Genomic DNA, 17,850 nt, shown 5'->3' with positions numbered 1-17,850 from the left:
AATAGGTAAATGCATTTCCTGATGTTGTATTTTGGTCGCATTCACTCTACAAAATGGTTGCGGTTAAGGGGTCCCTACAGCGATATGTGATTAAAATGTTTTTTAATACCTTTGGCCTACCAATGAAAAGTGATAAAAAATCCTTCTCAAAAGAATACGGTCCCACAGAATAAAGATATCCTACCATTATGATATGGACCGAAGCACTCATTCCTTCTTCTCCCTCTCTCTCTTTCTCATCTGATCTTCATCTTCTGACCATTGCTTCTTTTACATTTAAAGGTGATCGGCAATGTAAAAGTAGCATTTTTGCCTTCCTGAATTAAAAATGAATCTTTTCAATGAGTGTATCGATCTATTAAAGAAAAGTAGTCAATATTGTTATATAAAATGGTTGAATATGATTATTGCATTGTGCAAACCTGCATAAAGCTTAAAACTGGCAGTAGCGAAAATCTGTGTGGCCAATTGTAACGAATCATGATGTTTGAAATTCGTTATTCCGAAGATATGTTAATCCGAAAATGAGAATAGGTTCTTCAATCAGAAGGTTCGTACTTCCGAAAATTAAGTAAGGTTTGTTATTCCGAAGGTTTGAACGAAATGAAGTTCGTAATTACAAAGGTTCATTAGTACATCCTTTTTGTCGTTTGTGGGGTTTTTTCGGATTAACCCACCTTCCTTTCCTTTTGTGATGAACTTTATATCAATTTATGTTTAACAAACCTTCCGAATATCGGTCATCACCCGTTTAAATATCTTATGGTGGTGGTAGGAAGGGATAAACAGGATGCCTACCAAATGGAACACTCGAAAATACTCCCTCATCCTCGTTACCATCACAGGACATCCACTCCTCCAAACTGCCACTCATATCATTTATAAAATCACGTTAGTAACGACAAGATAAATGCATTATTTCAGTCATCATTTCGTCTTGCCCCACATCTCCAGGGCCCCGTTTCATAAAAGGTGTTAGGATATTTGGCAACTCTTCCCGGAATGGCAACTTCCCACAGCAACAGCCAATCAGGAACCTGGATTCCTGTCTTTACCATGACAATTGCCATTCCAGCAAGAGTTGCTATCATGTCAACATTTCATTAAATGGGGCTCAGAATTGCTCTCGTACTATTCGACGGGGAGTGAACTGCCATAGTCAGTGTCATATTAATGACGTTACAAATGAGCGAAATGTCCCTACGAGAAAAAAAAATGTTATGATATAGTTTTGCGTCAGTCACATCTATTGCTGTTAGAGTGATTTACGTCGCGATTAATTTTCTTATTCCTGCTTGTATCGACGCATTTTGTAAAGTCGTTGATTTGAAATGATCTCTATGTTCATGCCATAGATTAAGAACGTATTGCTTTCGATCACAGGCGTGTTCTATGCAATGTGACGACACATTGGTTTGAATGTCAATTGCTCTTAATCTAATCATTATTTCTATCAAATATTTTAATCATGACGTATGGCGTTCATTTCTCGAGGTCGAGTTCCCATTCGCCCTGTCAGCGGTGGTGGATATGGAGCACGATAGCCAGGAGAACCGGAATCAGCCATGATTGGAGCCCCACCTTGGTCCGCCCTGATCCAGACGCCAGGCTGTTGCAGTTTGGGGTGGTGCAGCAATGGGTGCATGTTGTGTTATTTTGCGCGATGACACAGAAAGGCGCCGAGCCTATGTTCTCGGAGTTACAAAGGCTGTTGGACCTGCAGCCCCGCGTGACCTCTATGTCATTCGAAATCTCAGTCCTGATCGTCTGCAAAGAAAGTGGTTGCAAAAAAAAGAAAAAAGGTGACCATAGTAAATGTCTGGTTAGGAATATCTCCATTTGATAGAACAGGGGAAAATAGATACACGTTGTAGAGAGAAAAATAAATGTATGAGGCCCTCAAGAAAATTAGTGTTTGGCCACTCGTTGGTACGCCTTTCGTATATTGACTTTTATTATTATTGAACGAATGAATGAATGAAAGAATGAATGAATGAATGAAAGAATGAATGAATGAATGAATGAATGAATGAATGAATGAACGAATGCAGACCAGGGTGAAAAGAAGGTATTCTTACAGATAATTATGATGTTTCGGTGGTTTCAGGGTCACGGTTTATTAATAGTCGTTACTCAAGATTGCACAAAAGGGGAAAAACTGTATTGGAAACATACTTGATTCTGCGATTCTTTTTTTCTAATGTTCAAGACGTAATAACCCAAAAACCTATTCATACGTCCGTACATGTAGAATACGGCCCTTCATGTAAAATGTGCAGTACAAAACCTGATACAAGTTAGATGTACAGACAGACTTTACAGGACAATTGAAACTTATTATGCTCGTTTACACCTCTGCAAAGTGATATTGATCGTTTTTATTTATTCCATCGGAATCCATGAAAAGAGTTTGATACATAAGCGTTTCGTGAAACTTGTCAGTCACTGCAATTCATGCATCTGATTGGTTGTGGTGAATTCGTGGTGAACGTTAGTAACAAAAGATTTCATGAAATGCCCCCACAATGTGTTTTGGTTTGTCAGTTTTCCATTTATTGGAATATTGGAATAAATTACCTGAGAAAATGAGGAAGGCCCCATCACTTGCTGCCTTTAAATCTTTGTTGGAGACTTACCTTTTTTCAGAAGCCTTTGATTAATTTGTTACTTATTATTTTGGAAGTCTAATCAATAAGAATGTTAGGAGCTCTATTTCATCACAGCGCAGTAGAGTATATTTACAAATTTGTCTAATCATTATCATTATCATTATATATCGCGGGTTTCTACTGGATGCCCACTGCTGTGAACCAAGAAGCCATCAGCCTAGCTTACCAGGCACGATTCTCCAGTTGTGCACGTGTCAGTAGTCGAGACTTCAGACAAATCTTTGCCGGTGGAGCAGGCGTGGCTTTCATCAGTTGAATTGCAAACAAAACAGGTCAGGTTCTACATAATGATAAAATAAACAAACAAACTAATGAAACGAAAAAAAAAAACATACACGTTCCTTTTCAGAGATTTATGGCATTCTGTGCTTAAACACAATGTGCGAATTATCTCCAGAATTTTTGTTCAACGCGCCTCTCGGTTTGCTCTTGAGAAAGTCACGCTACGCTAAATACTGACAATACTCTGTTCTGCTGATGCTGACGTCATAATAAGGTTTATTAAGCATGGGTTAAAATAATGAGATAAATGTTTGAAGGAACAGTCGGCTTTCAATTCATTTGGGCTTGTCATTATCTGTACGTCCGACAGAGATGTGTTGCTCACATCATTCAGTATTTACGAGGAGAATTCACGCTTAAAAATTGAGCTGTGCGATTCTCCACAGTACTATTGGCCTTACATTACCACATCACTTTCTTGCGACTGCAAATTCCTGGCTGTTGGCTTTATGCTAATACAGAAGCACCTCAAGAAGAGCTAGAGATATCACCATGTAATTGGACCTTTTCGATCAGGGTTTTAAAAGTCGAATAGATATTGTGAATTCTCTATCCCACAGAACAGAAATCAAGAAACCATTTCCGAACAGAAATCAAGAGTTATCCATCAATCAACCCGGTTATAGCGATGATTGTAATACTCTAAAAAATAATGATAAAAAGATCGCCTGACACAGTTTTGCAAATGGAATGAAGGGATAGAAACACGTGCAGGTTGAGGTGATATAATTTCGGCAAGCTGTGATACACACCTTCGCTGTGGAATCGAAGTGACAAAACCGTAATCATATTTCTATTAACCTTTTTTTTTTGTTCGTTGCCATAAGAATAGATGGGATTGTCAGTTGCAGTTAACTGGTATCTCATGCTGCATTGAACAATGAGTGCAAACTGACAACTTAAGCACAGCGCCACACAAAGCGTAATCTGGCGGTACCTTTGTTACGGTAGTATAAACAGCAAAGTGTATGGTATAAAGGGATTTTATTTAACGACTTGAAGGCAAATGCAACTGACCAGAATAAAATCCAAATACTAATGTCGGTTGAATTAATGCAGCAATATTAGTAGAACAAAGAATGTATTACGCGAGCTTCCCTGGTATCTCCTTAGCAGAATACATCAGGGAAGTTTCAGAAAAATCTGACGATCAGTTTGAATATTATGAGTCTTGAAAGTGTCGATGTCGCCACTGCTCGATGAGAAGACTACAATATTTCGTGACATTATAACGCATGGACAACGCTATACAGAAAGATATCAATGAAATTCAACATATTTTCATTTTACCAGCATAATTAAAAAAAAACACTTCCCTTACTGTACCTTACAGGGTGGATGTAAGAACCTTACCATACACTATTAAAAGGTTAAGGACTACTTTTTCTTTGGTGTACAATCTTTTTTATAAGCAGTAGTTTACTTCTGGAAATTGCAAAGCGTCTCATCATTTTAAAACATTTTCTTGAGTTCTGCCTTCTAATAGAACAGAATCTTATAGAGACAAAAACATGTGAAATGCCAAACCCCGTCTATTACTTGAAATAAAATTCGAGTTAAGTTCATGTTTCTTTTCTTAGAGTATATGTCAGTGTTAAGAAAAGATATATATTTTTTTAATATCATACATTAAAATGTGGAATTCCTTTCACATTTAATTTAATTCGTCATCCACGTGTGACGTCAAGAACTATTGTAGTATTCTCTCCAGCGATGGCGGCACCGAAAATTTAAACATACAGTACTTTAAATAGATTACACGAGTTTCCTCTCACTTCATCAATAAAGTTACATACTAATAATCTACAATGCTGCATTAACTCAATCCACACCCATAAACACACACACACACACACACACATACATACACACACTTCTTCTTTTTTCAATAATCTTTATTCATTGACATTCAAATCAATGTAACTGTAATATCATCAGCTGATGCCGCTGTACAAACAGAAAAAAAAAATCACACTTTTTTTGACGCAAATAACAACAGTGTTCTACCAAGGAGGTACTTCCTCATGGGTAAAACACACTCATACAACGCACTCACACACGCACACACACACACATACACACACACACAGACACACACACATATATATACAGTTGCCCTGTCTTTCTAAAAAGCAGATACGCAACTGACTGAGTCGTACTATAAAAATGACGAGGCAAAAAATAGTACTCACAGACATTGCGGCGTTCGAAACTTCAGGAGCGACTGTAACGGCTGTAGCGGAATGAAAAATAAGAACAAAGAAATGCTTCTCGCGATCTGGAATTATGAGATCCTCTTGGTGTTATCTTCTTGAGAGATACATTTGGATGTTGTCATATTACTGTTATTTCTTAAGTAGTAATAGGGAAAGCAACTTCGGAAGAGTGTACGGTATATCAAATTCTGTTTCATGTTGCTGTGTCCCTCAGCATATTATAGAATAATTATAATGATGCCAGCGGTTTTGAAAAAAAAAAATCTTAAGTCAAGTTGATATAAACATATATATATATATATATATATATATATATATAGTAAAGTAAAGCAGACTGATTTTAAAGCGTTAAACAGATGAACATAACAAGGCAGAGATTACAGAAATGACAAAAATTAAATTCTGAACAACTGCAGTTAAAATGCATTGGGGAACCTCCGTTACACCACAAACTTAGCCTTTGGAATATAATGTTTCCATACATGAAGAGTATAGAACTTTTGTATATCCGCGTATTGGCAGTAATAGTCACGATAGTAATGTCACGATACAGGAATGCATTAAATGCCAATTGGTACTGATTAAAATCCAAATTTTCTGGCCCCCCCCCCCCTTCATCAACTTTAGCATTTTCATTCCTAAAAATGTTTTACTAACATGCTTCCTCTAAGGCTCTGAATAGTTGCACTATAATTGTGATAGACTCTTTCAATGTTTGTGATTCAATTCAATTTTTCAAATCATTTCATTTCTTATTAACGAAGAAAAAATAATGGCAAAGCGCTTACTTAAGTAATAAATAAACAACACAGCGAATTAAATGGCATGAAAGACATAACACAGCTCTTGGCGATGAACTCACCGACAAGTACTTCGTAAACGACGTCGTACGGTTGTCCGCTGTCATCAAGGATCACGAGCTCCTCGAGCTGAGTAAGGGCCCCGACCGACTCATCGAGGTCCGCGTCCGCGGTGGCGAAGACTGTTACGGTGTATAAGATCACGAGACTGCCCTGCCTGAACCCCGTCACCTCCACTTCAAGGGTGCAGTTTTTCCTTGCGTCGCTGCTGGTGGTCGCGTTACACAGAGCCTCTCCGATCTGATCGCGACAAGTGAGAGTAAATGTAATACTGATGGTGTAATCATGGACATACTACACATGGACATTCATCGCTCGTTAATTAATTCATACACCTGCTTCTGTCAAAAGCGTCACAAAAGCATTTTAAACATGATTACCTGCTTTGATCTTATCATCACCGCTGACAACCAGCCTGGCTAAAAACAAGACGACGCCTTTAAAAATCTAAAAACTACATGCGCGGTTAAGATAGAAATTCTCTTAAATCAAGAAACGTGCATGTGCAGTTGTAGAGTACACTAGGATATTATCGCTCAAGAAATCTAATTTGCGGAATGCGCGTACTTTACAAGAGAAAGCAATTACGTGTATTTTGAGAGGTTGGTTGTGAGTTGTAATTTTTCGCACATTGTTCCAGAGTAAACGTGGACAGTAACCGTGGATAGCATGTATATCTTATCATTAAGCCATGTTAAATGCTTGTCCACAAGTGTCCACTTCAGTAATTTTTAATCTTGTGACAGGAAAACTGTCATGTTTTCGGGTTTGCTGCTCCCTTTCATCGGTGTTTATTCAAAGGCAGTTGAGCCTGAAAAGGTACCTCAGCAAAATAAGACCGCAATGAAGGAAATGGTTCTTTTGTCAGTGACGATGCACGATTGCACAATTGTCATTATCCAAGCACCTGAATGTACTCATTGAGATACACATAATCGAGTGGCGGCGGTGATGATGGGATCAAAGAAAGGTCTTCGTTCTTAGTCCATGTGTAGTAGGTCCATGGTGTAATCATACAGGCAAATAGAAGCAGCGACTCATGAATGTAAAGTTTAGTAATATACGCATCGCTTAACTGATTTCAATTTTTGTGAATATATCCTCATAATAAGTGTACTAGCGACAAACATGTGGAAAGCTTGCCTGATTCTTGCCCGACGTATATGTTTGGGAACGACATGAAATGTATGTAATGCAATGTGGACCTGAGCATTGGTTATGCAAATTCAGCCATGAGCAGGCGAATGATTCATCATAAGGTACATACAGGATATATAACCGGAAATCTACTAGTCGAGTAAAGAGGCCTGGTTTCTTTTTTTTTTATATAACATAAGTGTGCACGTATCAATAAGTGTGTATATGCACGCATCACACACATTCATTTACAGCCAAATATGTTTCAGCGGCCACCTGTCTATAGCGATACCTGCCTTCTATGGCCACTAACCCCCCCCCCCCCCCAGCCTTATTAAAGACCCTGTCTAGAAGTGGCCATCTGTCTATATAACGGTCCTCCCTCGCCTCCTTTTGGTGTTCGCTATAGACAGGTTATGTGTGTGTGTGTGTGTGTGTGTGTGTGTGAGTGTGTGTGTGTGTGTATGTGTGTGTGTGTGTGTGTGGACAGAGAGAGCGGAAAAGAGAGTAACTGTAATGAAAGATAAAAGGGTGCGTGGTTCTAGGTTTCTTTATTTATCAAAAAAAAATCATGAAAGAACTGGAGTAAGTCCTGTAGAAAGTATAGGTAGCTTTATTATTTTTCAACAATTTTGCTTATCTAAAAAAAGATGCAGGTTTCAGTTTGGTGTATATGATTTAACTGCATTTGATAACCTGACACTAATACTTGCATATTATCTTTTAAAAAGATAGGAAAGACACTTCAACAAAATCAAAGAGTAAGTTCAAGTATGCGTTCACAAGAGGGGCATTATATAAGATTAGAGCTAAAACGCTAAATGTAGAATATTCCCTTTTCGAGAACTCTTCAATAATGTGATGTTACAACTGCACAATGATCTTGAGAAAAAGAACAAAAGCATCACTACTTATTGTGAAGTTTGTGAAAACTTCACAATTCATCTTTTTATGACTAGCATAGTATACTTAATGATATAGGTTTTCCCATCCATTTTCGCACTTTTGTCATTCAATTTCAAAGATTTACTATTCAATTTCGTCCCGAGAAGCACGTGGAACGCAAATCCTAACTTCAATTTCGTCAATCGTCATTGTAATTCGTTTTTCGTCAAACATTTTCGAAGACATAGCATTCAGAATCGTCAATTGTTCTTCAAATTCATCCCTCCCGCTGACGGATCGCAGAATGTGAAGATCAAATTCGTCTTTGTTCACACAATTTCATGAATTTTTCATTCAAATCAGTCAGATGTTGTCGATTCTTTATTTTGATGGTGAACCAACTTTAAGCCGACATATTTTTACTTTCTCTCGTAAAGTGTATAGTTACACATTATTCCCTTTCAATTTGCTTAGACAAAACACACGAAAAACATGACTGACAACCAAAATTGATTGAAGGATAAACGACAGTCAAAAGACATAACACAGGACAGTATGTCAGGGTCACCTTTTGAAATTTAACTCGTAATGTTCAGGTTTCGCATCATAATACATGAGGCAAACTTTAATTTTTGTACCCTGGAAAGCAGCAAACATAATTATGTTATCCATTCTTTGACATTAAACAGGCTACAATTCTACCCTTAAATTTTGTCTTTAATTATATTTGCCTAGAAATCGTTTGTCAGTGTTTGCGAGACGGTACGTCTGTTTGTATCAGTGTGTACTCGGATTGCCTGTGTGTGTGTCTGTATCTGTGGTTCTGTGTGTGTGGGGGGGGGGGACACTTTTGTGTATGTTAACTCCTGAATGTACATAAAATGTGAACGGTTACAGAAAAAAAAAAATCATGAATGACTGGTAAATCACAACGGATAGAGATACGAGACGAATATGAATGAAAATTTAATGAAAATGGTTGACAAAAGACGAAATCGATCCTGCTGTTTTGAGTGCTGCGAGTGAGACGGACGAATTTGAACTGTAAATGACGAAAATGTATGCCAAATAACTAAATTGGATGGACTTTATTTGAAAATGAACGACGAAAGACGAATTTGAAAGTAAGACTGGCCCATTCCCGACATCCTGCGACGAAATTGAAGTAAAAGTATGTGAAATTGAATGAAAAAAGTTTGAAAACGAATGGGAAAACCTATATGTAATTTGAGGTCAATTTCATTCGACGCCCAATAAGAGCATTTTTATGAAATGTGCCGTACTCCAGTGACATTTTAGTGCCCTGCATCAGGTGCCCATAGAGAAAGGGGTACGGGCAAACACGATAAAAGCTTCAAATTCCAAACGTTTGAAACGCATATCCGATTTTCCCTAACACTTCCGTACTTTACTAATGCTTCTACATTCACTGAATTTACATGGCTATTGGAAAAGTACCCCGTCCCCCTGCTTGAAGAAAATAAGAACCACAACAACAAAAAGAGAGCAGATTCCGTTCGGAGAAGAAGTTGGATTGTTAACAGATTGAAAAAGGTGAAAAAAAATTAAAAAATGGTGGAGTCGAACAGTCCAAATCCTTACCCTTCCAGACCACTCTTCTGCGGCCGCAACAAACTCATCTGATGTTGTATCAGCAAGAGCCTCCGAGTACTCTACGCCACTGACGGTAAGATCTCCTGCCAGCTTTGCCGTCGGGACCGCTAAGAAAAATATTACAATAACAACCGTAATGTGACATAATGAAGCTGCGAGGAAACGATTTTGATTTACTTTTTTTAAATTAGCCCGTTTGCAGCATTAATTGCACAAGCTATCAAAAATAAACAACAAAACAGAAGCGTGAAAACATATCATTGCTGTATAATATATTCATATAATATAATTATACATAATCATATAGGATTGTGCATGTTTTCATTGATGTACAGATAGATAGGTAGATAGGTAGATATGCCTCCTGTTACATGCATGTTTTTTAATTAAAACTCCATCATAAATATCACGATCGACTGTTAAAAGCATTTAAAGTCAAACTCTTTCACTTAATTGCATCATGTGTTGTCACAACACTTAAAGATTGACGTTGTTCCCTGTTCCATACACTCATTTTCTCGTGTTTTATGATCAGTAAATGGTGAATGGAGTTCTTTTGTTTTTACTCAACTATCATATCCCCCTCCCCCAAGCAAAAGAACACACAAACAAAGCGACACCAACGACTAGAAGAATTCACCTGTTGTCGAGGGCCGTGTGGTCATTGTGGTGGTGGGCTCGGCAGTAGAACTCTCCATTGTGCTCGATCTCATTGTCGACTGCGTTCCTGTCGTACTCCCCGACGTTGTCTTTGTTGTACGACTTGTTCCCATTGTGGACATAGTTCCTGTGGATCTGGCAGTGCTAGACATAGTCATGTCGTTCATCATGCCAGCACTAGCTGTCGCCGTCATTTCTCTAGCAGTTGCTGTGCCGGTTACGGTGCGGGTTACGGTGCGGGTTACTGTGTGGGTTACGGTACCTGCTGTGGAATCAGTAATGGAGTGTGTTGTAGGATCGGCCATGGTGCCAGGAGTTGATCCCATGGTGCCGTCAGTCATTGCTGATGTAGTCCCTGTTGTATCATCCATCTCTTCATCAGCTGGGGTGGCAGTGTCATCAGTACCTGAGCTTTCATCAGTTGTACCTGTGGCATCATCAGTTGCACCTGTGGCATCATCAGTTGTACCTGTGGCATCATCAGTTGCTGCTGTGGCATCATCAGTTGTACCTGTGGCACCATCTGTTGTACCTGTTGCATCATCCATCATTCCTGTTGCATCATCAGTTGTACCTGTGGCATCATCAGTCATGCCTGTGCCATCATCAGTTGTACCTGTGACATCATCAGTTGTACCTGTGGTGTCATCAGTTGTACCTGTGGCAGCGTTCATTGTAGTTGTTGCATCATCGGTTGCACCATTCGTGACGTCGGGTTCTGACACCATGCCATCCGTCGTAGCGCCAGTTGGACATATACAGTCTGTGGTAGATTCTGCAGTTCCGTCGGTAGTTTGTGTTGCAGAAGTCGTAGCAGTTTCTAGAGTCGTAAAATCCGTTCCCGTCGTCGCATCGTCTGTGGTCGCATCGTCTGTGGTTGCATGATCAGTGGTGGTCGAATCTGTAACCTGTGTCGTACTATCTGTGGTCGCATCATCGGTAGTGGTCGAGTCTGTAGCAGGCGTTGTATCATCTGTGGTCGCATAATCGACGGTAGTTGAGTCTGTAACTTGCGTGGTCATTGGACACGTGCACTGGGATATAAATAGGAGAAAATCACTAATAAATTACCATTGCTTCTTATCGTGTGACTGAAGAAACGATTGTCACCACGTGATCACCTTACCTCTGAGAAAAAATTGCAAATTGGATTGAAATGTGGATTGCCATGGTAGAAATGACGATAATGTTAAGCTAAAATAATAACGGCAAGGTCTATACGTTGTTGGTGAGATTGTGTTCAAAGACAGAACGAAAATACACGGAATGATCGGTGATACCCGTATCGATAGATAAAATGATTTCTGTTTAAATAGATTGTGCTCGCGTGAATTGTCATCATCAATAACCTTATTCGCTAAAGGACTTATTTCATTGGAAGAGATGTTCACATTTCCATTTGCATCTACATTCACATTTACATTTACATTTGTACATGTATTTACATTTGAATCTACATTCACATTTACACTTACACTTATACATTTACATTTACAGTAGCGACATGTTGCTGTGCTTGTGTTTTTGTGATTGTTTGCCTTATTTCTATCCTGTCTGTTCTGTAGTGTCTGTCCTGTTTTTAATTACTTTATATTTTACTCTTGAGATTAATGAAGTCAAAGTTTCTGCGCCGATTGTTTGAGTATCCAAAGTATGCAACACAAGCTGCTTGTTTATACTAGTAGCTGACGTCTCATTGTGTGTGTGTGTGTGTGTGTGTGTGCGCGCGCGCGCGTGTGCGTGTCGCAGAACGTGGATTATGCAACAATGTTTGGTTTTAAACTATGCATACATGCTTTCAATTCCTAAAATCTCTTTTCATTTTCACCTTGCAGTCGACATGTGTACTCCATCCCAGATCAATCGTAATTCTCATATTTTGTTGAAGAAAAATGAAAACAAGACATATATTGATTTGAACACACACGATGCGATGTGAATTTCTGTTGTTGCATTTGTTGGACAAATTCAATAAAGATGTTACTTCGCCATTAGCACCTATACTACCATGTACGATCAATACATATCTTTGCAAGGAGTTGAAATGAAAAATGGACCACATACTATACTTACCATTGTTTGTACAACTGGGGCAGAAGCTGCAATATAAAGATTAAACAAAACTTGCATTAAAAAGACATCGAAAATATAAAGGTGTGGTGATGTGTAAATGTAGATTTGCGTTCTGTTACAGTAAGATTAGTTGTTTTACATTAACTGATGAACTGCGATAATGTACATTTCTGTGAAAGTTTTTGAACACTTCTTTTTTTTTTCTTCTTGTAACTAATAAACAAAGTCTAAAACGTATCTGTTCCTCTCACACTGAGGACTATAATTGCAATCTATAATGTTCGGAACAATTCTATTCTTTATCTGGTATGTGTTTGTACATGACATTTATTGTATATAATTATTTATAATATCTATCTTTTCCTTTTTTGAAGCGACATGAGCACCGAATGGTGGGCCTGTGCGCTATTCGAGGAGCCACTATTATTATTATTATTATTATTATTATTATTATTATTATTATTATTATTATCATTATCATTATTATTATTATCATCATCGTCATCATCATAATCATCATTATCATTTAAGTGAGGGACTTCATTCTGCGTATCAATGCATGAGTCCATTGTGATGTTTTGATTGTTAGAAAAGGCACTAAAGGGTTCTCCAGAGGTTGTCAAAAGTGCAACGAGAACAACAACAACAACAACAACAACAAAAATACACGGCGTGATAGGTCCCCCCCCCCCCCCAAAAAAAAAAAAAAAAATAGACGAAAGGTCATTAAAGTCTCTGGTAAAAAGAAGAGTTTTAATTCATGTATTCGATAAATGATGTTCGATGTTCAAAATTTGAAAGAACATGCCATACTGAACAAATGTGAACTTGGTAAATAGCAGAAAACAGAGCGTATCGTACAAGGGCCATAATACATGTAGTAAGAAAAAATGGACTTACCTGATAATACGATGACCATAACAATTCCCAGGCTGGGTGCTTGTTTTCTTTTCGTATCCATCATGCTGTAATTCCGATGTGGATATCTCCGGGTATACTTTTTTTCCTGATAAATACAGATATTAGAAACGTAATGGCAATATGATATAACTGACCTAATTACCGACAAAGATTGTGAATAATATGATAACGATTGTTGTGTTTTATCATTCTTTATCGAATTTTTTGAGTTCATGTGTACCTTTCTTTCTGTATGTTAAATACGTCAAACCTTTCCTTATCTTTCGCGTGGAGGCCCTCATTACAGAGAGTGTTTCCAGGACATTTGCTCCTGCGACAATAATAGCTCCCATGTATGTGCACGCGAAGCAAAACATAGATTCCACCAGCAATTATGATGGTTTAGACTGCATTTTTAGGTTTGTTTCAATTCGCTTCATATTCTGTGCATTTTCTATTCGTGTGATATTGATTCAATGAATAAATGAATGGAAGAAATCAATGCAGACTATATCCGCTTTGAGTCCAATTACGCTTGTTTAAAGCACACGTTTAAGTGTTAAGAATCAATAGGGCCCGAACACCTCTTTGTATCACATGATAAAAACAAACATACAAAACAAACAACAACGATGAAAAAAAGAACTAGCGAGTGAATATGGCGGAAATCTGTTGTCTTTGCAGTGGTATTCACTCTCATAACATCACACATTAAACTGGATGATGAGTCGGCCTCATCTTACCAGGGGCGGACGGGGCGTGCCATCAGAGTGAACGCTCTCGTGGACACGGGCCTCACGCAAGGCCGAACACTGCTTTCTCATTAACAAAAGGGCTCACACAAATGCGCCTGTATATATTATATGGCTCGACAATTATACTCGATTATGGGAAAAATCATCTACAGATTGGAAAGGATATTTGATTAACGTTGTCATGCTCTAACAAAAGCACGAAAAGCTTTAATGAGACCCCAATGTCGCAATTACGATGAAATACAGCCAACCTCCTATACAGTGCATGATAGATTTCCAATTTAGTTGATTAACTTTCCCGCAAAAGAAAACAAATGCCACCCCACCCCCCCCAAAAAAAAATGAAACCACAGCTACCTCCTCCTGTGTTTTTTTAATACATGTGTTTATTGTCAATCAATGTTGGATTAATTCTCGCATAAGTGTCCGACAAGTTCACGACTGCTTCGTTATAGTCTGACAGGCGAAAGTGTGAAACGGCAATATTATTTGCAGATACTACGATTGGGAGATAATCTTCCTCTGTCGAAATATGTGTCATTGCTTTTTTTTTTTCTTTTGACCAGAATATATGGGAAAAGGAGGAGCAGTTGCCCACATCGTAACATGTGTTTTGTGATACAGCATTGGCATTCCAAGAATACACACCATTTACCGAGCTTCCTTTCTTTGAAAACAAAGACAGCAATACTTATGGGGCCCTACTTATTGTTTTGAAAATAGCATGTTTTCACAAATATCTATCATCTCGTCCAGTAACAGCACTTCTCTTGATAAAAAAAATAAAAAAAGAGGGCGTCGGAAGTGGGGTGGGGGGGGGGGGGGTGGGGCACAGAGGGATCACCCCCCCCCCCCCCCAAAAAAAAGACATTTTGAGGGGCAAAACGAGTTTTTGCCACCAAATGTGCCCCCTGTAACAGATAATTAATTACTGAAAGGAGGGGGGGGGGGATAATAAATAAACTCTCCCACACCTACCCTCACTCTTTCACTTTGCTCCCTCGTCGAGGAACTGACGCTGCCCCCGTCGAGATTTTGCCCCCCCCCCCTCTAAAGTTTTTTTCCATATTCAGTATTATAAATACCGATACCTATCAACTGCAAATATAGATATTATTGTCACCATGTCTAGTACAGGATGATTATGATTATACACACAATTATCTATACATCAAACACAGAAAGCAATGAAGTAATAAGATGCCCATTCTTGCAATAACTTGTTTAGTACTACAAGTATAACCATCACAAAGAATCCGATGTTGAACAGATGACATGCAAATTACATCCAAGATTAACATGACATGATAATATTGATACTATGTACTTCAGTTCATTAAGAAAAAAAAAAAACACTTTCCAGCTCAGATCATATTTCGGGACAAAGATAAGAACGATTATTATATCAAAGAAACTTCTTGTGTTTTGTTTTTCTTGCATTTACGAATCAGAGAGTAGTATTTTGTCACCGTCAAATTTTCTATACTACGCACTTCATTAATTTCTGATTCTAATTCACGCAGTCTTTTCTGATGATCACTTTTATTTTCTTTTGAAATTTAAATACACTTTTGTCTTACTTTATATTTCAAATATTCCCAAGTCTTTATTGGATTCGATTCTTTATTTTCAGTGAAAACTAAAACAGGGGCAGGGATTTTGGAAAATCAACTCATCTATTTCAACTACCGCAAGAAAAGAAAAATGGAAAGGATACGAAGTGTGGTAGATTTAGTTTTGACTTTTGTCATCGTACTACTCTGAAACTCTCATTGTAAAGTAAACTTTGGGTGACCGCTTGTTTTGTTTTTTTTAACTTGACTTACGAAACATGATGTCAAAATGGGAATTAGAGGTTCCGTATGTCTAAATGAAATAAACGCATTATTATATAACACCAGCTATTGAAAGTAGTAAGACTACAAAAGTAAATTGATATTATAACATTAAAAGGACACTCAGTTTTTTCTTGTGTACAAGAAAGGTATACGTGCCGTGTCGTTAGCTGAACAGAAGATGGCAAAAACCTAGATTGGATTGCACATGGGGAATAACGACAAATGTATTTTTTTAATAATATGACGGCTAAAATAGACTGAACTGCGTGAGTGGGTTTTTTTTTACGTCTCAAACAGGTACGAAATTATAACAATGATGATAAATAACTCAAGAATATCTCATAAATCTCGTAAATATAGGCCTAAAAATACATCTATAAAGGGATCGAAACATGATAAGCGATCTGACATAACGCGAATGCCGCAAACACGTCTCTGTTTCCGAGGCTAAAAATCACTTGTAAAAGGCGAGATATCGAACACAAACCTGGTGTCTTTTTCCTCTATGGACGGGATGTATATATTCCTCGAAGAAGACAGAAAAACATGGAATGTTGGAAATTGTGATATCCTAATGAGATGTGATCCAATTTTGAACGTCGCACAAAGGTATTTTTTGTTTCGTTCCTCCTTTATTGTTTAGGAACACGGTACAGCACGAGACCGGCGTCTGTATGAGCAGAGAATCGCTTACAAAGTGACTCAATATCAGACGCACTACTAACATCAGACCAATCGCTTTCACTGCAGCAGACTAGAAATGTGAAAAAGCTCAGGAAAAGAGAGAGCGAGAGCGGGAAAAGAGTGTGTGAGAGAAAAAAAAAAACTCGCCCAGCAAATTTAGCTCTGGCGTGTGCATTGTTGACGAAAGCATTACGTTTCTATGGTGACGATCATCGTTAATTTCAAAGTTAATGTCAAGCACGTATATCATGATTGGTTGGATCAATTATGGCGCGCTAAACACACACACACACACACGCACAGACACACACACACACACACACACAGTCGTATCAGCAGAACGAACTGTCTATATTCTTCTGTAGAAAAGGAAGAGCAAGAATCTAACTCTCGATAGCCAAGGTTCCGAACACCTCCGCAGACGGAGGTTTTCAGAGCGTCGCGATCCAGATAGCTAGCAAAGAGGCGCCATTTTAGCAATGCTAAAACAGGGACATCAACGAAGAGTCATACTACTCGAAGCACTTGGCTAATCTCTGTTTGTGCATCAAAACAGACACATGTATGAAACTTATCCACAAGTATTGTTTTCACTGAATTTTACAATAACTAAAATTATTTTCATATACGTACAATCTACGCACATTTATAAAAACAGGCTCGGTTCCAGATATCCATAATACAGTAGGCCTACTTGTTGTACAAAGTATGACCCAAGCAATTTGTTTGCGAAAGGAAATACACATATTGTATTTGCAAAATAAAATCACGACAAATCAATGTTAGAAAAAGATATTTGTTTCCACAAAGTTTCCACACACACACACACACACACACACACACACACACACAAAATAATCCATTAACTAACACGTGAATTTTACTAGGTCTAATACCGTGGGTGGTCACGAAAGGGTGATAGCGAATCGCCTGTAAATTAAAGGGGATCCTTGTAAGTTGTAATATTGGATGAAGCCCGTCACAAGATTATATCAATCTCCACATTATTCATAGCTTCAGCTGCGCGAAAATGCAAGGAAACTTACCTTTACATCTAGAGATGACAGTGTAAAGATGCTTTGAGAACTGAATCTTACGAGTTTGATGAGGACAACCTTACAAATGCCCATCTCGCCTTGCGGTTAGACATGTCAACTCTCAACAACGCGATCAGGCATGACTCGGGTTCCGGACAGAAAATTCATACAATATAATTTTACGAGTCTTTTTTTTTTTAATTCAAACTCTTCTTGCCATTTTACGGACGACCTTGGAAG

The 17,850-nt window shown here is 38.2% G+C and overlaps 1 protein-coding gene across 1 annotated transcript; it reads right to left on the bottom strand.

Annotated features, from left to right (window-relative positions):
- Nucleotides 1–219: 219 nt before the first annotated feature.
- LOC139723231 (uncharacterized) lies at nucleotides 220–16,552 on the bottom strand. Its single transcript, XM_071634491.1, has 9 exons — nucleotides 16,377–16,552; nucleotides 13,297–13,402; nucleotides 12,397–12,422; nucleotides 10,304–11,357; nucleotides 9,652–9,770; nucleotides 6,030–6,267; nucleotides 5,144–5,184; nucleotides 2,836–2,949; nucleotides 220–1,767 (listed from the first exon to the last, which is right to left on the bottom strand). Exons 2-9 carry the CDS (start codon nucleotides 13,358–13,360, stop codon nucleotides 1,516–1,518), a joined length of 1,908 nt encoding a protein of 635 aa, XP_071490592.1. The 5' UTR covers nucleotides 13,361–13,402; nucleotides 16,377–16,552; the 3' UTR covers nucleotides 220–1,515.
- Between the last annotated feature and the right edge of the window lie 1,298 nt (nucleotides 16,553–17,850).

The sequence above is a fragment of the Diadema antillarum genome, unplaced genomic scaffold, assembly GCF_040938485.1.
Source record: "Diadema antillarum isolate AM-2024a unplaced genomic scaffold, OU_Dant_1.0 scf00000183, whole genome shotgun sequence".
Taxonomy (NCBI): Eukaryota; Metazoa; Echinodermata; class Echinoidea; order Diadematoida; family Diadematidae; genus Diadema; species Diadema antillarum.
Note: the sequence above shows the minus strand (reverse complement) of the source record. Positions and strands in the feature narration are given on the sequence as shown.